This window comes from Pistacia vera, unplaced genomic scaffold, assembly GCF_008641045.1.
Source record: "Pistacia vera cultivar Batoury unplaced genomic scaffold, PisVer_v2 Contig423, whole genome shotgun sequence".
NCBI classification, from domain to species: Eukaryota; Viridiplantae; Streptophyta; class Magnoliopsida; order Sapindales; family Anacardiaceae; genus Pistacia; species Pistacia vera.
The window spans coordinates 254,548-276,724 of NW_022196250.1; the positions used below are offsets into that span (position 1 = coordinate 254,548).

The window sequence follows — 22,177 nt, forward strand, 5'->3', positions numbered from 1 at the left end:
CCTGAATTATTTATTTTTGTTATGAAAAACTATGCCCAACAAGAAACTCTCAGAACATGATGCAACAAATTTCATGTTTTGATTTCATTATTGGTGAAAGATGCACAAAAGAACCACGCACTTAATTTGGAATGTGTGATCATGTTTCTGTCATTGGAGCATCAATGAGAAAATAAAAGCCAGTCAGCAAGTGACAAAAGAAATGTCACCCAGGGAAAGAACAATTACAAGCAGAAAATCAAATACTTAATGAAGTTGACATAGAGTATACACATTAAAAAACAGATTATACTGTAAATTTATCTGCAAAGTTGGATTTGTATTCTCAAAACATTGGATAAATACAGTCATGCACAAACAGTCTAAAAACATTACCAGTGTTTGTATCAAAACCAAGTCAGATAATTACCGTCAAGGCCGGCTTTTTTGTTGTTTCATGGCATTTATTTATTTGTTCTCTTGTTTGAATTTTGTATTATTATGGGGTTCTGATCTGAGAATCCTATGTGTTTTTTGGGTAGGATAAGGAGATGATAATATAATAATTTAGTAAAACAAGCATAATCTGACAGCTAAAACCTGAAGACAGAACAAATTCCATCTCAAGAAAAAAGAAAATTAAAATGATCCTAATTTCGCTATGACGGCATTGTGGAAAAACTGAAAAAAAACAAAGAAACAAAGGTGGACCTTTTCCAATAGGAGAAACAATAAGAGTCAAAGAAGTAGTGCCTGCTTTACTTTTGATAATCCATCTCTCTATTCATATAAATTGCTCTTGAATCTAAAGATTTTGATCTTTTGAAAGAGAATAGGTCAGATCAGATATAAAGAAATGAATCTTATGTGGCTTGGTTTACTTCGGTTAGTTCCCGTTTGGTTTAATTTCTTGAAAAGCTGGGTTGGAGCCTGCTCCATATACCATTGTAACTTTCCTCTTCATCTAGTTGTCTTGTCTTGTTTAGTTATGATGAATCCAATTTTGTATATTCAACTCAATTCTGTTTGTTGTGGGTGCTTGCTATTCCTTTGGTAACTTGTTCTTTTGTTTACCTTATGGAATTTTAGTTAGTTCTTAGGGAGAGACCATGAAGCTCACCAATACTAAGAGTCGTTTGTTTTGGGGTCTAGTCCCAATATTTGAGGGGAATTTCAATGGATGTTTATTGAAGGATCTTCGAAAGAAAATCATGATATTTTTTGTTCTGAGTGTGAACATTTTATCTCTGAATGGTTGAGTACTACATGTTGAAGTGCCACGTTATTTGAATCCGTTTATCGCTTAATTTACTTCGATCAACTTCATTGTGATGTTTTGTGCAGCTGGAATTTAACAAAATAATTCTTTAACAGTGTAGTTGTAATGCTTTAAGTTGTAAATGATGGTCCATTTATTGTCTTCCCCCTCTAGTTTATTCAATAAATTGGTAGGAGTATGCAATCTGGATGCCATTCTGATGAAGATTTTACTTTATTTTTTAGTCTGCAAACATTTCACTTATTGATATTGTTTCTCATTCTCTCTTTCTTTTCAAAATTCTCTTTCTTGTAGTTTCTGATGAGCGTGGTAGACGGCTTGCTATCTGGAGTCTGATCACTAGCACGGTGTGCTTTATTTTTGCATTTAAACTTGAAGACGGATTCCTTTCCAGGTTTCTGTCATTCACCTTAGTGGTTTCTCTTTTCACAACTGAATACCTAATCTATGGTAGATTGGGCATCCAGGATGTCTCACCTGTTAGTTTCTTTGAAGGTAGGAATATTTTCAGAATAACACATTTACTTGAACAAATGAAAACCTCTAAATGTCAATTAAGATTATGAAATGTTACGAATTTTAACTTCTCAGTGGAATCTTCATTCTAAGTTTCTTACATGGCTTTGGAAACTGATTATGGATTTTAATCAGGCATTGTAGCACGATGGATGATGCTGTTCCTGCAATAGAATGCACGTCAACTTCAAGCTTTCAAGGATTTAGCACTGTTGTATATTTTCTGTCGAGTAATACTAGCCTTACAAAAAAGAATACAAAGAACTATATAAAGAGTCATATCCAACCCTTGAAAAAAGGGAAAAAAAAGAGAGAGAAAGAGACAATGATGAATTTCAAGGGTTAGATTTGACTTTTTATATGCCTCTTTATAAGGTTAGTATTGCCCTTTTCTGTTAGGGCACTAGAAACGCAAGTTTATATACAATCAATGCTTTGGTCTCAGGACTGCTAAGGGCTTCATTAGAGTGATATCTGGGCATGACTCTTTCATGGTAATAAACCTTCAGTGTCTGTTATATTTATGTTTCAGTATTTAGTTTCTCGGGCAGCACTTGCCGCCACTTTGTTGTTGATTTGATCAGACACGACTTAGAACAGAAGAATAGATGAAATTACTTGTTTATACATTATGAGCACATGGGTTGGGCTAGGTTAATGGGTTTCAAGTAGACCTGACAAAGTGTAACCCGTATCTGCGGGTAAACGAGTACCCAGTCCAAACGGACGGGTACGAATAATATCATTAATTACCCATGCCTGGCCTGTCTGTGAAAATTGCGGGTGATACCTACAGGTGCCTGCGAGTACCTGCATTTTACTTTAAAAAATAAAAAATAAAAAACTGTAAAGCATTTCTCTCTCAGGCTGCGCAGTCACCACTCATTAAACGCCACCACTTTTTTCATCAATCCTTCTGTCGCTTCCATTAAACTCCACCTCTCTTTTTCTCTCTCTTTCTTCATCAATGCTTCTAACACTTCCATAAACTCCAACTCTCTTTTTTTCTCTTTTTTCATCAATCCTCCAACCAAACAAGTCTGCCTCTCTTTCTCTCTGTTTATAGCCAAAAACAAAAACTCAAAATATCTGAGAATGGACTCACAGCACAGCAACAACAATACTAGTACAACTACAACTCCTACAAGCAAAACAAGTGAGCTCTTCATTTGTTTTACTTCTCGCCTTGCCTCTTCTGCCTCGATGAAATCACTTCTAAATCAATCTTGAGTCCTGACAATGCTAGAGATTCTTCCCAAATCTCCCTCTCTACTTCTCTCAGTCAGAGATTAAGAAACAGTGGTAGTATCAAAGGCGGCCAAGCTTCACCCATGTTCCTGCTTCCAATGGCAAGACGTGGGTGTTCTTTTGAGAACGCTGAACTTTCTTCTCCCAAGAAACCAAAAATTTTAAAAACATGGCAGGAAAAATAAGAGCTAGATCCAAGAATAGGGAGGTTAGTTTTAGAAACGGGTGACCCACGAGTCACCCTGTACTCGTATGGGCGGGTACGAGTCATGTGTTTTCCAACCCACAAAAAATTTTTCACCCATGGACCCGTACCCGTTACTCGACTTGCCTGTTTGCCAGATCTACTTGCAAGTGAGGATTTAGATTGAACTGAGTAAATTGACTTGATTTGAGCGGCTACTTAATAAAATTGCACTTACTAGATATGCTTTGAGCTTATGCTATGAACAATTGTAGTCCACAAGACTAGAGCTGTATACGAGCCGAGCCGAGCCGAGTCAAGTTTTCGACTTATCGAGTTCGGCTCGTTTGCTACAGGATTGAGCTCGAGCCTGTCGAGTCAGAGAAAAGGGATTTGAACTCGAGCTCGATCGAGTTCGAGCCGACTCGACTTCATGTTCATCATTTGCATCTTTATCTCCATCATCTTCATCATCTGCATATCTTTATCTTCATCATCTTAATCTTTATCTCCATCATCTTCATCTTCATCTTCGTCTCCATCTCATCTTCATTTTGCAGAACATCACGATTTATGCTGCTTCCATCTCCATCCCCATCTTCTTCATCTTCATCCTCGACACAACCTTATGTGGATTTTGATTTTGATTTTTGATTATAAAAATTTGCAAGAACAAACTTAGGGGTTAGGGTTTGTCAATTTGGGAAATCTGATTTGGGGGTTTAATTTTGTGTTTTATTACATTGGGGGGTTAAAATTTTTAAAACTAAGGAATAAAGATAACACTTCAATCCCCACAGTTTATAAAATATAACAAATGAAACCCTGCTTAGCCTATCCACATCAAGCTCGTGAGCCTACGAGCCGAGCCGAGCCTCTCCATGTTTGAACTCGGATCATTTTATATAGCGAGCTGGAACTGAGTTGACTTAGCTAATCACGAGCCGAGTCATAAACGAGCTTCAGATGAGCCGAGCTGAGCCGACTCGCGAGCCGCTTGGCTCTGACAGCCCTACACAGGACCACATGGCAGCTTTTTCGGTAATAAAGAACATCACAATGGAATTTCATTTGCACTAGTTCTGTCATTGGATAAACTTTTACAGAGTTTTCTGAGCCTGGTTTTATTACCTTATATGCATATCAAACTAAATCTAGAGTGTTGTTCCTCTTTTATGCGCCAACTCAAAACACTCGCTTGCAAATCTGTAAAAATGGGGACTGCATCGATACTAACATATTTTGCATTCTATTTTGTTTTGGTTAGATTGACAAATGCCATGCCACACAGGAAAAAGAACTAACAGAAGCATGAATAAAAAACTATACAAGGCTATCATAAGAAGTTGACATAAATTATACAGTCAAAAACTCGCCACAATAAGACCTGCCTACACTCTTTGCCTGCAGAGTTGGCACTGTATTCTCTAACATGGATCAATTCAGTAAAGCAGCACTCTGAAAACGTTACCTTTTTCTGTATTGAAACCAAGTGAGAAACAACTAACACTTTCGAGCACCAACAAAAAGCCAAAAGATTTCATCAGAATTTCTATTCTGATGCAGCATCTTCATTGTGATCCACATTTGTTCTGATATCAGACAACGTTTCCAGATCTATCAGAGACTCTTTCTCATCATGGATAATAGAGAAATCTGAAGAATCAATGTGGTCCTCTTTAGCCACATCCACAGTCCCACTCATGCTTTCATTTGTTTCACTTGATCCGTTGTCTTCATGCTTAACATGCGCATCCCCAGTTCCATTTGTGCTTATATTTGTTTCACTGTCACTATGTGCATCTCCGGTCCTGTCCGTCGAGGAAGACTGTGAGGTTTCATTTGTTCCACCAGATTCACCGCCACTATTTAATGTTTCATTCTGAGCAGCATCAGTCGTCTCCTTTGTTGCTAAAGACCCAGAGCTGACCTTTCCAACTACTGTTGCATTTGAGCTCATGATTTTTTCTGATAAAGCGAGGTTTGAATTATTAAAGGAATTTCCCAAGGCTGCATCTGCATTTATGGTTTCAGTAGAAACACTGGAATTAGAATTAGATTGATTCCCGTCCGAAATTGTGTTAGAGTTGTTGACTTGTTGCAATACAGTGATTTGAAAGTTAATGGCTTCTAAGTTAGTTGCACCATCGACTGCTGCATTTTGAGCTTGATTTGAAACCACTGTAGTCTCTGTTTCACTCTTCAGAGAATAAGCAGAAATTTGGGTACTCAATCCAGTTGAATTGTTGCTTGTTTCTGTACCTGTTTCAGTCAAATTAGTTCTTGCATTTGAATGCAAGCTAATATCAGGGTTGTTTGATCTAGTGCCATGATCCTTTTCTTCAGTAGTAATTACATTCAACAGACTACCACTTTCAGCCATTTCACCTTCTCCAGATTTTAACTCCGTACTGTTTTGAATCCCATTACTTTCCTCAATATTATTTGTTTTACTCCCATTTTCTAAAATATTCCTCTCCTTCTCGTTTGAATTTTCCAAACTTCCTTTATCAGTCTCAGTGATTGTAATTTGGTTATCATGCGACACAGCACTAGAAGCATCGTCCGCCTTATAATGTTCTTCTCTTGCCACATGAGCGTTTGTATCACCATCATTATCATGATCATCGGATGAATTCTCATTTTCTACTTGATTGTCTTTCTCTTCAATCTCTTTATCATCACCCTCATCTTCACTCTCTTTACCATCAACCTCTCCTTCATTCTCTTTATCATCACCATCTCCTTCCCTCTCTTTCTCTTCATCTAAAAATTCGTCCTCACGATCACCCTCAGATTCTGTTCTTTCTTGATCTTGTTCATCTGTCTCTTCATCTTCACCTCCTCTTCTCTCCTCTTCAGTCTTAGTTTCTTCTTCTTGCTCCTCTTCTTCATGCTTACCAGCTTCTTCTTCTTGCTTGTTTGCTCCTTGCCTTTCATCTTCATGCTTGTTCTCTTCGTCTTCCTGCTCTTCTTCTTCATGCTTTGCTTCTTCTTGATCCTCTTCTACATGCATTCTTATTTCTTTTTGTTCTTCCTCGGGCTTATTCTCTTCCTCCTCCACAGCATCTTCCTCTTCTTCCTCATGCTTCTCATTCTTATCTACTTCCTGCAATTTAGGGAGGTCCTTCCTCCCCAGTTTCAAAATCTCATTATCACTTTGTGCTTTAACTGAGGCTTTTGAGTCTTTCTCATCAAATTCCCTCTTCTTATCATGGGAATGCTTGACTTGGTAGATTAACCAAAAGCAAACACCAAGCAGCAGACAGATCTGCAGAACATGTTTTACCCTGACTCCTTTAGATCTTTGGTTTCTACTTGGTAACCGCTTGATCATTGTGTAATCAATCTAAACCCTTCTAGTATCTACTCGAAATGAAAATGCCGCCTGTGTTCCAACAGGTAACATCAAATAAATAAACAACAAAAATCACTATTCAAAGAATTCAAATAATAGATCTGAATAAAAATTCAATTCAAATTCAACTTTTAAGAACTTAAACAGTTTAATTTTCCAATAACTGTGACCAACACATGATCTAAAATTGAAACCAGCAAATAAATGTCGCTTAGCTGCTGCTTCAATAGGAAATGCAATTCATATAAAGTGCCTAAAACCAAATACCTAAAGATCCATGGCCACAAGTACCTACTGGAAAAAAGGTACAAGAATGAATTCAACCAACTGCTTGTGATCTAGCATGAACTCATAAAATCTATGAAAGCGAGAAACAGTAAATTATTAAAACAATGTTCATAAAACAACCACTTCAACTGAGCCTAGCAATTAGCATGCCACAAATGACTCACTTTCGACAAGTCAATCCAACAAACAGAACTGAGAGGCAGCGTTGTCATAAGAACGAGAGCAAACAATCTATTTAATGCAAGATCTCCAAATTGTTTAGTTACTTAATCTGGATCACTGACACACAACACTGAACTATTATAATTTCTAAAAGCACTCTGTTTTGAGGAAAATACCTATCAGCACAGCTCTAAACTGCTGAGCCGATAGCTTACCATTCAATAATTATAATTGTGCCCGTATCAACATTCTTATGAGTTTTCAATTTCTCGTCCTCAGTTATCATAGAAACAAACAATAGTTTAATTAGTGAATTCGTCTCAGATTCACAAACAACTCATCTCACTTCAATCAGTTATAGGAATCCACAGTCGTTCGATTACTTCCCAACTAGTCATAGTAAATATTAAACAAACAAAACATAATTTACTACACCGCCAAATATAAAAAAAAAAAAAAAAAAAAAAAAAATCAAAAATCAAAAATCAAAACTTTCCAACTGAAATCAAAACTTTCCAACTGAAATCAAAACCATTTAGCAAAACATCAAATCAATGATGATTATGATGATAATAGTAATATAAAACCATATAAACCTTAACCAAAAAAAAAAAAAAAAAAAGCAACCACAAAAAAAACCCTAGAAATGCATGAATCCACCCCACCCCACACCAAATCCAATCTATTCAGATGCAAAACCCCAAACCCATTTGGGAAAAGAGATGATTACCAGTTACGAAGTGAGAAAACACAAACCCACAAAGGAAACTAAACCAGGATGATGAGTTTTAATATTTGAAGCGGAGTAAAAGGAAAACGAAACCCATTAGTTTAAACGAAGGAAAGTGAAGTTGAAGATGAGATAAGTAAAAGAAAGTACCTGAAGCTCAAGTAGTAGAAGTAGAAGTGAAAGTAGGAGTAGAAGTGATGTCAAAGAGGTTTCTTTGAGGAAGAGAGACTCGGGCATACACAGCTTTTCTTACTCTCTTTCATCGTCTAAGTATCGGATCTAATTCTACGCCATTTATGTACTCACGCTCAAGTAGGGAACTCTATGTACTCGCCTCCTTATTTTTTCCTTTTTTTTTATTAGTTTTATTTTAATTGTTCTAATTTGATTTTAATTTATTGAATCCAATTTTTTTAGATAAATGATTTGATTTTGATTTTGATTTTGATTTTTTGTTTTATGTATGAGTGAATTATAATTTAATATTATTGATAAAATTTATAAAAAAATACTCAACTTTATCTTGATTGATTGTCCATTTAATTTATTACATATACAATCAATTAATTGTTTTAAAAATTATATATATATATAGTATGTGTGTGTGTGTGTGTTAGTTAGTTATACCGTGTCCAACTTATGTACAAAGTTCTATTAATTTTCATAAATAATTATATTAAAAAATATATAAATAGGAAATAACCACAAAATTGTTATAAATAGCCTAATATAATATTATCCGATTTAGCACTATAGGGCCTCATGGTTTTGTTTTTGAGTTTTTGAGTTAGGCTCCAAACGTGTCATATTGGGTTAAGGCTATAACCCCATACATACACACACCCCCGCTCACACGGAAGCGATGTAGGATTTCACAACAAAAATGAGATTACCTTTTTCTTTTTACTAATAATACACTAAACAAATCATAGTTTTTTGAAGGTTAAATTGTAAAGTGAGTTGATATGATATATTTAATTAACAACATCATATTGATCAATTGAAGGAGTGAAAATGATTCATGTTATTAATATGTCGATCTATTGAAGTTCAACCTTCATCCCATTGATTTGATTTTATGTTCATGTTGTTTTAGCATATGTGTTATAAACAGTTACACCTTTTTAGCTCTTTTTATTTCCAATTACATGGGAGATATTGCACTTTTTTTTTTATTATTATTATTTTTTTATGATAAGGGTGTTCAATCCAACTTATGCACACTTCAACTAATTCCTAAGACTTAAAACTACTGATCGAGTAAGAACTTCAATGGCCACCTCTGCTGTATTTCTTATCATGTCTTAATTGTCATTTCTTTTTTTCAATTATCTTATTATTACTTCAAATAAAAAGAAAAGTAAAAAGAAAAAAAGACACAGTTGCTGCATGTTTGAAATTTGAATTACCAAACACATTATTGGCATTATTCACACTAAAAATAATATTATCAATGATTTCCTATATCTAATTTATGAATATTATGTTAACAAAAAGTGATATGATTTAGTTGAGATGTTTTTGATGCTTCACACGTGGTTGATGAGGGTGAAGACTTAGGGACATGTTAAATTAAAATTTTTTAATTTTTTTTTATATTACTTATAGACTTTAATTCTTAACCATTAGATCAAATAAAATAAATAATTAAAAAATGTGTCAATTATTTATAACAACATTTTAAGTTAGAAGATGACAACAGAGCCCGATTGATAATTACAGTAAGATAATGAGAATTGCAATATAAATGTATGTAAGACTATATATAATAATTATAATCAATTTATTGTGCTTATGCGACTAGTATGTAAAGAATTGTAGTCGATGAAAGCATTAGATTAGAATGATGAAGCCCGATTAGAATCAGCAGAAATAAAAAATTAAGAACTAGTATGAGTGAATTTATTTCATGAACAAGCCCCTAAGTGATCGAGTGCTTCGATATAGACTCTTTAATATATTATTCAAGAGGTCTCAAGTTTGAGTTTCTCTTCGATTCCTAATAGAGGTGACTACTAAAACTTTTACTTGATTGATAATTCTAAGGTCATAAGAGATTAGTTGAGGTACGTGTAAACGGACCTAAATACCCCCCGTCATAAACAAAAATAATAAAAAAAGAGAAGTTATTTTCACGTATTCTCACATGAAATCGTAAAGGTGGTAGGTGTAGCAAAGACAGGACTGAGAAGTTTGGTTAAGTGAATATGATAGGAAGTTTAGTGGCACTAATCACATTTTTAATCAATAGCTAATTAACCATGATCAACATCAAAATCAGAGTGGGAAATGAAATATATAGATATGTTTGTTTTTCATGCTGATTTCAGAATGGAAACTCATTAATGTGAAGTAAAGTCTTTGGCTAGCTTGTGGAGGCGACACCATTCTGCATTGTGTAGCTTTAGAATTAAAAACAGGTTGGATTTTAAGCTTACAAAGTTACTATCAGATGGTCTAAATTAAGCTGGTGAGGTTGCATGGCAACAAGCCTGATAACTATTCCAGTATCAGAAAATGTAGTTTGTGATTCTAATGTTATTATCACAGCTTCAAGTTCTGTAGTTTCATGGCCATAATTTGAAAGAAAGAAAGAAAGAAAGAAAGAATTGTATAAATTGGGAGAGATTATATAAGAGCAATGGTGGTGAGATTTATCATTTTAGACGAGCGGGTGTGGTGGGTGCAGGCAGCACTACATGTTAATAATAATGGTTCACACATTTCTCAAACCAAAAAATCAATTTCTAATTAGCACAGTGGTGTGCTGTCGTAGGTACCTAGAATTAAAACCCTAAAAATACACGTAGTAGTGTGAGTAGGGATCGTTCCCACAGAGAGTGTCTAGCTGAGTTTTATGTTACGTGAACCAATATGGGGGGGATTTTAGTAAAAACAGAAACAATTTCAGGAAAAGATATTCAACCTAAATTACCGAAATCAATCAAAATAACGAAACGTGGTCTAAGTCAACATTCATCATCGAAATCTTACAACTGATCATTGATGCAAAAATAAATCAATTCTTACTTTAAGTATTCACCGTTGGAGCTATTTTCCTATCTTTCCTTAGTTGTAGTTAATTAGAAAACAAACGATCTAATTAATTTTACTACTAAACAACCCTAGACAAGCGTTAAAGATTTAATCTAGTGGCAGCGTTAAGAACTAGAGAGATCGATGAAGCTAAACAATACAAACTCAAGTGGTTGTATTTAATTTAGTTGAATGTTCTTCTTAAGACTTAATAATTCCTAACGCAGCAAATTCTTAAACCCTAATTGCTTCATAAGTTAAAGGGATCAAACAATTACAGATTTGATATCTAACTTAGCAGTAGATTGCAACAAATAATAAACTAGTAGGCCTCGTAGTAATTAAACACAACAATCATGACAATATGCATAGAAGAACATCCAATACTCAAAACATAAATTGAACACTAAAAGCAGATAGATCTCACAGTTTTATTGATTCCGAGGTCTCCGTTTTCTTCGACTAAGTTATGAAAGTTTAGCCGCTCATGGGCATGAAAAACTCAAAAGAAAACGAAGAAGAAAGACAGAAAGAGAGGCATGTGTGATTCCCCAATCTCAATTTGATCTCTCTCTCTCTCTCTCCCCTCTTAAAGATATCCAATTCAAATTGAAGTATTTGAATCTACTAAATCTCCTCAAATTATTCTAATATCCTAAAATAACATTTATACTAATCTGATTCTAATTAATTGAAAATAAAATAAGGTCCTAAAATAAAATAGGAAAGTGGTGTGTCCAGCTGTAACTTGCGTGCAACAGGTCTTCAAATCTTCTAATAATAAACTGCCTATTTGAATTGCATGACAAGGCCGAATGTTCTAGAACGTCGGCAGTGCAGGTGTATCAACTTCAAGCCCAATTATAACCTTGATTCAGCAAGTATCTCTCCAAACTCAAAACATGAAAGTTGTAGAGATTTTCCTTCTAGTTCCACAGAATTTTGAATCGCCTCAATCGGAGCTCGGATGAGAGAGTTATGCCTAGATTACGAAGCGATGTCAAAACTGTCCGAATTCACCTAATTAGTTTCGTTTTGCATTTAACTCCTCCATTTGCATCCTAAATCAAAATAGAATAATAATGAGTACATTTAGGCAACAAATAAGTATAAAAGACTAGACATTAAAGGGGATAAATATGACATTTTGCATTCTCATCACACAGCACCTTTGTGTTTTCAACCAATGTTTTGAAACCCAACCCGGGGTGTCACCCGGCCAAGGGGTTGGGTCCCGAATGTTATAAAATGAAGAGCAGAGCAATTTGGGAAGAAAGAATGCTTTTGATATTATTTCATTGTTTGAGAATATGCTTACAACTCAATACACTTCTAGTCTTTATATCTTTTATTCACTAAGCAACAGTATGCTAACTAACCAACTATTTAACCATAGTAATACAATTGACAAACTATAGTTAATCCAACTGTCTCCAACTAATTCTGTAATTACTCAAACTAAATAGGCTACAGCACACTTAACAGTTTATCCTCCAATACCTCCCCTCAAGTTGGAGGGTGATAGATATTCAACACGCCCAACTTGCTTAATAGATGATGATGCACTTTACTTCCAAGAGCTTTGGTGAAGAGGTTAGCTGGTTGATCACGAGTAGAAACATGAGCTATCTTGATTAAACCATCTTTGAGTTTGGCTCGAACTATATGACAATCAATATCAATATGTTTTGTGCATTCATGAAACATGGGATTAGATGCTAGGTGAAGTGCTGATTGATTGTCGCAACATAAAGTAGCAGGAGCCAAATTATTGAATCCAAGTAAAAAAGAAGTTGGACAAGCCAAACAATTTCACAAACAGTTGAAGTCATTGCCCTATATTCGGCCTCAGAATAAGACTTTGAAACAGTAGCTTGCCTCTTAGATTTCTAAGATAACAAAGACTTACCAAGTAAAACACAATAACCTATGACTGATTTTCTGGTCATTAGCAATGAAGCCCAATCTGAGTCACTATAAGCCATTAATTGGATAGAGTTATCAGAAGGAAAAAACAAACCAAGTCCAGGGGCACTTTTCATATACCTGACTATCTTCAAAGCAACAGTCATATGAGATTGCTTTGGAGACTACATGAATTGGCTTAAAATGTTGACTGAATAATTGATGTCAGACTTGGTCATACAAAGATATAAAAGCTTGCCCACAAGTCTATGATAAGAGGTGAGATTAGATCAAAGAGGATCGACAAAAAGATTGAAGAGCTTATCATACTGATGTAATATACTATCTAGCTAGTAATTCTTTAAGAAATATATGATAAAATCCACTAAATAACTTTTGCAAACATATATACATAGAGGTATATAATGTAAAATCTGAAAATTCTAATTCTAATTAATATAAATATATACACAAAATAACTGATAGTGCAAGGTAGACTTGGACAGTGCCACCAAACTCCTCCGCTTCTTGACATCCCACCCAATCGTAAATCATCAAGTAACTGCAAAACAGTAGAACAACGAAGTGAGCACTAATTGCTCAGTAAGTAAACCAGACTATACTATTGTTCTTCCTCTGTTACTCATGTTTTGATTTTCTTTTTTCTCACTTTAATCTTGCTAATATTCTTCGTTCTTTTCTGATATTCTGCATTGTTTTCTGATACTCTGATATGCTACTTACCAACGTGCAAAGACAATGAATAAACTTGTACATCGTCGAGCACATACGAAATACTGAATCATGTAAGTAGCATGATACTCTGATTTGCTACTTATCAACATGCGAAGACAATGAATAAAACTGTACATTGTCGAGCACATAAGAAATACTAAATCATGTAAGTAGCATAATACATATGCAGAATAATAAACTTTCCTGAGAAAAGAACTTTCTTTTCTTTTCTATTATCCATCTCTTATGTTGTATCTCTTTCTTTTCTTCTCTGTTTCTCTTTCTTTTATTTTCTTTCTGGTTTGCTAATTGGACTAGGTTGATCATGGATTTGGAACCCTAGCCATGTGAGTGGGTACAGTCCTCATCTACATGCACTGCTGACGGACTGTGCAAATACTGTATCTCTCTGCTATGGCTGCTCGCTCGTGGCAGCATGCATGTAGGTATGCTCTGCTAGGTATAGTCCTCATCCACATACACTACTGACGGACTGTACAAATACTGTATCTCTCTACTGTGGCCGCTCGCTTATGGCGGTGTGTATGTAGGCATCTCTGTCACTCACGGGTTCCCCATCGCAAAAACCTTATAACATAGCATGCTACAGAAAGAGAATAGAAAGAGATACTATACACATTTCAACATGAATTTCCAAGCTATGGAAATTCTACACTTGCATTCTTTAGTAAATGAGAAAATATACATACTTGCATGTTAGCTTTAAAGAAAACTACAAGCCATTTTCTTTTCTTTCTTTCTCATTCTTTGCTAACATATTCTTTCATATTCTCATTTACTAAATCAAGGCTATATATATATCATATGCACAATATATGCATGATCAAGCCCATTCTTTAATATGCTTTCCAAGTTCACATATACAAACTTGAAAATTCACTATCTCATAATGGTATGTCATGACATATTCTACCATTCTCTACTATCACAATTGTCATATCAAAGTAACACTTTAACTTGCAATTCTTTTCTAACACTTTCATGCGCTATTCAAAAAGTAATAAAGGTTCAAGTATCTAGAACCAAACACTAAGGGTCATTTCTCTCATGGAACTAACATGACCAAGTGATATTCTAAATTTTGGCATAACAATATGCACTTTTGAATACTAACATTTACACTTGGTTAAGCCCTAACATAATCTTCATACTTCAATTCTTGCATTTCTCTAACCCTTTCTTCATTAGGGTTTAGCCAATTCATGCATGCATTTTCCCTTTGGATTTTCATAAACACTTCATATGCACGTACAACTACTAAGTTGGCTACACTTCCACATCTCCCTAAATCCACCAAAATGTGAGCAAAAAACTCACTAACTTTAGTATCAAACCTGGCCAAGTTCAACAATTCTCTACACTTCAAAATTTCAACACTAATTCTTCCATAACTTCACCAAATCATCACATAACCATACACTACTTCTCATGGCTAGAATTTACACATCATTCATCTTAAAAAACAGCCAACAATTCTCACATAAAATCACATAAAACATACAAGAATCATACATAAGTCTTGCTCAAATCAAGGCTAAAATTGGGATTTACTTACCTTGAATGTGTGATATCACCTCATTTTGCTAAAAGTCTCTTCCTCTTGGACCGAGATCATATAAAAACCATAAGAATTTAAAACTTTAAAGTTAATCACACTCCTTGTGCTAGAATCTTACCTTTGGATGCTTTAGGATTGAAAATCTATAAAAATCCTAGCTAAATCCTATGATTTCCCTTTGAAATTTAGTGAAGAAAATTGAGAGAAAATGGGGTGAAGGTGGCATGAACAAGGGCTGAATATATGGCTAGGGTTTCTTCAATGAAACCTTACATCTAATATTATACCCATGTATTCTCATTTTGCCCTTGCACTTTCTATGAAATTCCATCTATATCCTTTAGTCAATTACTAAAACACCCTCATTTTTATTATCTTCTTCACATTATTTTGCTTCCTTTCACTTCCCACTTTTCATATAATTATGAGTGAAAATGCCATTTTAGCCCTAATGAAGTTTCAAGGAATTTTCCTTCACATTTGTCTAAGGTAACATCAAAGAAATCCAACTAAAGGTATTAGAGCATAAATAAAATTACGTACCTTGATGTGGGTGTTACAATTGAGCAGAAGTAAACTTCATATTCTGGTCTAATGGAATAATGGCAGGTTTATATCCAGATAAACCAGAAGAGGGAATTAACTCAAGGGCATACTTCCTTTGACAGATGCCAATGCCCTTTGTTGACCTAGCTACTTCAAACCCCAAAAAAATATCTTAAGGACCTTAAATCCTTGATCTAGAAATGTGAATGCAGTAGTGTCGTAGTGTTGGAGATGAGTTTCATATCATTGCCTGTTATAACTATGTCATTAACATAAACAAGTAAGATGACAAGTTGAGAATGATGTCTTTTGATAAAAAGAGAGTGATCTGATTGAGATTGTTGAAACCACCAGAGAGAAAGGCTGAAGTGAGCTTATGATTCCAAGCTATAGAAGCTTGTTTCAAGCCATAAAGTGATTTATGAAGCTTGCAAACTAAATTTTGTTTCCCAGTTTGAACAAAGCCTTATGGAAGAGTCATATAAGTATCCTTTTGTAAATCACCTTGTAAAAAGACATTATTCACATCCATTTGAAATAGAGGCCAATCGTACATGGAAGCTAATGACAAAATAACAACAGGGGAAAAAGTCTCATCGTAATCAATTCCAACCTATTGTGTGTATTATTTGGCTACTAATCGAGCCTTATATCTCTCTAGAGAACCATCAGATTTATATTTTAGTTTATAAACTCATTTACAACCAATAGTATCTTGCCAGGAGGCAAAGGAACCAAAGACCATGTAACATTATGTTTTAAAGCTTAAATCTCCTTTTACATGGCATCAACCCAATGAGGATCCTTAAAAGCTTGGGTAAAGTTTGGAGGTTCACTAAGAGATGAGAATTTAGACAAACATGCTTGATATGAAGACGAAAGATGAGAATAGGATAAATTAATATAGATGGGATGCTTGATAGACTTAGCTAAACTGAGCTTTGAGATGGTTAGGCAAATGAAATCTGATGTCCAAATGGGAGGTTTGGATGATCTGGAAGATTTTCTAATTGGAGGAGAAGTAATATGTGTCTTGGTTGGAAAAAGACTCAACTATAGGTGGAGTAGGAGCTAGTTCTGTAGTTTGAACAAATGAAATTTCTCTAGATGGATGAGAAGAATCTATTAAGGAAGAGGGTTGTGTAATAGAATCAAGTTCTATAAATAGTTCAGATAAAAAGAGAGGCTGTGATGATTTTGACCAAGCAAATGGAAAAATATTTTCATAAAAGACTACATCCTTGGTAACATGAATAGAATTTGCTTTTAAATCATACAAAGAATACCTATTTTGTGTGGGTGAATAACCTAAGAATACACATGGAGTACACCTTGGAGATAGCTTGTCTTTAGGAGATAGAGTAGTAGCATAAGCTAGGGAACCAAATACCTTCAAGTGATCCAAGTTAGGTTTTTTGGTGACAACCCTTGAAGAACCATAGTTGGTAATCTATTTATGATATAAGCTACAGTTTTGACATAATTACCCCCAAAGATGATTTGGAACATGTGATTGAAATTTTAAGGCCCTTGCTACTTCTAAGATGTGTCTGTGTTTTCTCTTAACAATTTCATTTTGTTGAGGTGAATAGGCACAGGTGCTTTGATTATCTATTCCTTTATCATGCAGCAAATCAAAATAATTTTTATTAAAAAACTCTAACCATTATTAGTTCTTATGCATTTAAGAGTCTTTGCAAACTGATTTTGAACCATGGACAATTTTTTTTTTTAATGATTTGGAAAACGTCAAATTTGAACTGCATAAGAAAAAGCCTAGTGATCCTAGAATAGTCACTACAACAGTGAGAAAAAATTAGGCATTTCCATGAGTAGGTACCTTATATGGACCCCAAACATCTATATGTAGTAAATCAAAAGTATTTGCAGTAGTGGAATGACTTAAAAGAAATGGTATTCTAGTTTGTTTATCTAAAGGACATATTGAACAATGAGGTGTGTGTGATGTAGGTAGCTTATTATGTACCAACTTTAATACATGAGAAGGAACATGACCTGATCTTTGATGTCAAATTTCTGGACTATTATGCAAAGAAGATGCTAATGAAGAAAAAGAAATACAATCTTTATTAATTTGTGAACCAAAAGATACAGTTTGATTGTAACACGAAGTTTGTGAAACATTGTTATCTATTACTCTTAATTCTGGTACATGAGATTTTATTTTTGAAATGGGTACAAAATAGTATACCCCTTGACTATGTTTAGTAATCTCCTTCAACTTGCCATTCCAAAGGTCCTGAATCAAACGGATATCAGGATAAAATGTGATAGAACAATTTTTGGAAGTAGTTAATTTGGACATTGAAAGAAGATTATATTTAAAATCTAGTAAATGACGCACATTATCTAGACAAATTTCTTTATCCAAACTAACATAACTAGTGTTGTATGTTGATTTTGGTACCATTAGGAAGACTTACAAGTGTGTTTTGAGATGATCTAATATCAACAGGATTTTCTAAGCCAAAGAAATCATGTGTCATGTGATTTGTGGCACCAGAGTCTATAATCTAACTATTAACAGTATGACATGAGTATAAGGAGACAAAGTTACCTGCAAGGTTGGCTGCTAGAGCTGCAATATTCTCCTTTCGTAGCAATTGCAAAAGCTGATTATATTGCTCTACCGAAAGGATATTACCAAGATTTGCACCAGGCTTGGTTTCAGTGGTCAAAGGTGAAGATTGAACTTGCATTTGTGGAGACTGCACCTGATTAGCCTTAGCTTTTGTAATAGCTTTTCCTTTTGTGAATTGAAAATCTGTAGGATAACCATGTATTTTGTACAGGTATCTTTTTTATATCCAAGTAGATGGCAATGTTCACACTCGATATATGGCCTTTTTCCTTTATACTTCGGATTCTGATTTTGTCCTTTTTGATTGTTCTATGCATAAAGTGCTGTTGAAACTTCTAAATTGATATTAACTCCAGTCAACATTTTCTGACTTTTATCTTTATTTACCACTAAGTAAGCTTGCTTTGCTGATGGTAGTGAAGACATTAAAAGTATCTGACTATGCACCATTGAGTAAGAATCATTAAGCCCAATCAAGAATTGCATGTAACACCCACAATGAGGTATGAAATTTTATTTATTTCTTAAATTCTTTATGCCTGTATTTCAAGAGGAATGCTTGAGAAAAGTTTTGCATACTCTGCCCAACTTCATGGCAAAAAAATGTAGCTATGCCAAGATGAAGAAAGAGCTTCACTGGGGCGAATAACTCCCTGGAAATTTTAGTGAATTTGGGGAAAAACTTGCTCAAGGGAAAAATGGTCATTCCACCCATAATTAGTTGAAAGTGTGGGGAGTGAAAAGAGATAGAATGTCATGGAGAATGCAATGGAATGAGGACTTTTTGGTAATTGACTAAGGGACATAGATGAAATTTCATGGAAATTGTAAGGGTAAAATGTGAAGCTATGAGTAACTTTTTGTTATATTAAGAGATTAAGATGAAACCCTAGCCATTCTTCTTTGCCTTTCACGCCACTCTCTGCCTAAATTCTCTCAGGTTCCTTCAATCAATTTTCAAAGGAAATTCATAGATTTTGGGCTAAGTTGGGTTGATTTTCAATCATAAGCCTGATGGTAAGACTTTTGCACCAAGATATGAGTTTTAATTTTTGTTAAGTGTTGAATTCTTATGGTTGTTGTTGATAGGGTGTAAGAGAAAGAAAGTTGTGTCAAGAGAAGACTATAGTGTTGAGTTGCTCACTTTCAAGGTAAGTAAATCCAATCCAAGTTATGATTTGAGAAATCAATTAAGTAGAGAATTTTTACATGTATGTATGTGCTTATTATTTTGAGAATTGTTGATGAGATTGATGTTGATTGATGAGTAGAATTCAGCCATGAGAAGTGGAATTTGTTGTATGGTGATTGATGGAAGTTTGGTTGAATTTAGAAAGAGTTTGAGTAGAATTTATGGAGTGTATTTTCCTGGCCAGGTTTAGTATTGCTTTAAGGGAGTTTTACTCCAAATATTTGTGGCTTGAGAAAGAAGTAGAAGTGTAGCCAAATTAGAGTTTGAGTGTGCATGCAATATGTTTGATGAAATGTCCAAGAGAAGTGTATGCATGAGTTTTATCACTTATTATTTTGATATGAGTTTGTAGATGGCAGAGAAAGACTTATTTTTATGCTACATGGCATTCTTGCATTTAAACATTTGCATTTAGAAAGAATAATAAGCATGAGCTATCTACATGCATACATATACATATGTATGAGAACTTAAAGAATAAAGAGAAAGAAAGAAAAAATATTAAAGAATGCTTTAAAAGAAGAAAAGAACAGGTTGTTGCGATGGGGAACTCGTGAGTGACAAAAGAGAATAGCCCCACATGCACACCGCCTTCAGTGAGCAGCCTCAGAATCAGAAAGAAGAAAGTGTACAGTTCGTTAGAAGTGCATGTGGATGAGAACTGTTCCAACAGAATATACCTACATGCACGCCGTTTTCAATGAGCGGCTACATAATAGAAAAAAGAGTTGTACAGTTCGTTAGAAGTGCATGTAGATGAGGACTGCACCCATTCACATGGCCAGGGTTCTAAATCCATGCCTCAACCGAGTCTGATCGGCAAAGAAAGAATATAAAGAATAGAAAGAAAGAACATAAAGAATAGAAAAAAAGAACAGAAAGAAAGAACAGAAAGAAAGAAAGAAAAAAAATAGAATAGAGAAAGAAAGCATAGAACACAGAAAAGAAAGAAAGAAGAGCAACAGAAAATAGAAAATAGAAAAGAAATGCATTCTTGTATGCATTTATGCACATGCATCATGTCATTTATATTATTCAGAATTAGTTCTTCTAGTGGTGCTTACATGTCAGTAAGTGAGAAACTAAAACACAAAAAGAACAGAAAAAGAATAGAGAAAGAACAGATAGAAAAGAAATGCATTCTTGTATGCATTTATGCACATGCATCATGTCATTTATATTATTCAGAATTAGTTCTTCTAGTGGTGCTTACATGTCAGTAAGTGAGAAACTAAAACACAAAAAGAACAGAAAAAGAATAGAGAAAGAACAGAAAAAGAATAGAGAAAGAACAGAGAGAAAGAATAGAGAAGAAGAGAGAAAAGTTTGTAAGGAAAGAAATTCAGAATCTGAACAACGGAAAGAGAGGAGTAGCATAGCGGGTTTACTTACTGAGCAATTAGTGCTCACCCCGTTGTTTTCAATGTTTTTCTAGGTAGGAGGTAAGATGCGGTCGGAGGGAACGTTATGAGCGGAAGGGTTTGGCAACCACTGTCAAGTTTATTTTGAGCACTTTTATTTCTTAATGTATAGTTTTGTGCACAAATCGAGAAATGGACCCAACTTTTGTATACTCATTTACATGTATAGATTTTCCTATCTATATGAGTTTTACTGTTTATTTTACGAGTATACTAGCTAGAGAGGGAAAACATTACATTGCAACAATTTTTGCTGATTAAGATGATCAAGATAAGCCTTTGCTAAGACACTATCTGGAGTTGGTAAGCTTACTAGAGCATTCAATTCATCACATAACGATTTAAGCTTGTTATAATAAACCGCCACAATATTCGTACCTTGAACTAGATTTACACTCTCTTGATGAATGCTAAAAACTCTCGTTCCATTCACATCATGATATTGCTCCTGCAAATCTTGCCAAACTTGAGAAGCATTTTTAGAATACACGATTCCACAAAAAATGTCTTTTGGGACCGTGTTGAAGATCCAAGCTAATACCAAAGACTTACATCTCTCACATTGTCTATGTAAAGAAGAACCAAAGAGAGAATTTTTGCAAGTTCCATCTACAAACCCGAACTTGTTTTTAGCGCGCAAGGATACTGTCATTGCTCGACTCCAAATTCCATAATTTTCAGTCCCAATAAGTTGTTNAAGTGTATGCATGAGTTTATTCACTTGTGATCTTGATATGAGCTTGTAGATGGTGGAGAATGACTTATTTTTATGCTACATGGCATTCTTGCATTTAAACATTTGCATTTAGAAAGAATAATAAGCATGAGCTATATACATGCATACATATACATATGTATGAGAACTTAAAGAATAAAGAGAAAGAAAGAAAAACTATTAAAGAATGCTTTAAAAGAAGAAAAGAACAGGTTGTTGCGATGGGGAACTCGTGAGTGACAGAAGAGAATAGCCCCACATGCATGCCACCTTCAGTAAGCGGCCTCAGAATCAGAAAGAAGAAAGTGTATAGTTCGTTAGAAGTGCATGTGGATGAGAACTGTACCAACAGAATATACCTACATGCACGCCGTTTTCAATGAGCGGCTACAGAATAGAAAGAAGAGTTGTACAGTCCATTAGAAGTGCATGTAGATGAGGACTGCACCCACTCACATGGCCAGGGTTCTAAATCCATGCCTCAACTGAGTCTGATCGGCAAAAAAAGAATATAAAGAATAGAAAGAAAGAACATAAAGAATAGAAAGAAAGAGCGTAAAAAATAGAAAGAAAGAACAGAAAGAAAGAAAAAAAAAAAAAAAGAATACAGAAAGAAAGCATAGAACACAGAAAATAAAGAAAGAAAGAAGAGCAACAGAAAATAGAAAACAGAAAAGAAAATGCATTCTTGTATGCATTTAT

The 22,177-nt window shown here is 34.6% G+C and overlaps 2 protein-coding genes across 2 annotated transcripts; one reads left to right on the forward strand and one right to left on the reverse strand.

Moving 5' to 3' along the window:
* Positions 1–791: 791 nt before the first annotated feature.
* On the forward strand, positions 792–2,227 carry LOC116142960 (ergosterol biosynthetic protein 28-like). Its single transcript, XM_031428372.1, has 3 exons — positions 792–926; positions 1,553–1,753; positions 1,910–2,227. The coding sequence occupies exons 1-3, from the start codon at positions 836–838 to the stop codon at positions 1,945–1,947; spliced, it is 330 nt and encodes a 109-aa protein (XP_031284232.1). The 5' UTR covers positions 792–835; the 3' UTR covers positions 1,948–2,227.
* A 2,276-nt stretch (positions 2,228–4,503) lies between these two features.
* LOC116142969 (myb-like protein X) lies at positions 4,504–8,006 on the reverse strand. Its single transcript, XM_031428384.1, has 2 exons — positions 7,895–8,006; positions 4,504–6,594 (listed from the first exon to the last, which is right to left on the reverse strand). Exon 2 carries the CDS (start codon positions 6,541–6,543, stop codon positions 4,759–4,761), a length of 1,785 nt encoding a protein of 594 aa, XP_031284244.1. The 5' UTR covers positions 6,544–6,594; positions 7,895–8,006; the 3' UTR covers positions 4,504–4,758.
* Positions 8,007–22,177: the final 14,171 nt, after the last annotated feature.

Bases quoted from the DNA above. Each gene is read 5' to 3' on its own strand.
- LOC116142960 (XM_031428372.1), top strand. From the start codon at position 836: ATGAATCTTATGTGGCTTGGTTTACTTCGGTTAGTTCCCGTTTGGTTT. The intron at 927-1,552 runs GTAACTTTCCTC...TCTTTCTTGTAG, and splicing joins AGCCTGCTCCATATACCATT to TTTCTGATGAGCGTGGTAGA. The intron at 1,754-1,909 runs GTAGGAATATTT...GATTTTAATCAG, and splicing joins ACCTGTTAGTTTCTTTGAAG to GCATTGTAGCACGATGGATG.
- LOC116142969 (XM_031428384.1), bottom strand. From the start codon at position 6,543: ATGATCAAGCGGTTACCAAGTAGAAACCAAAGATCTAAAGGAGTCAGG.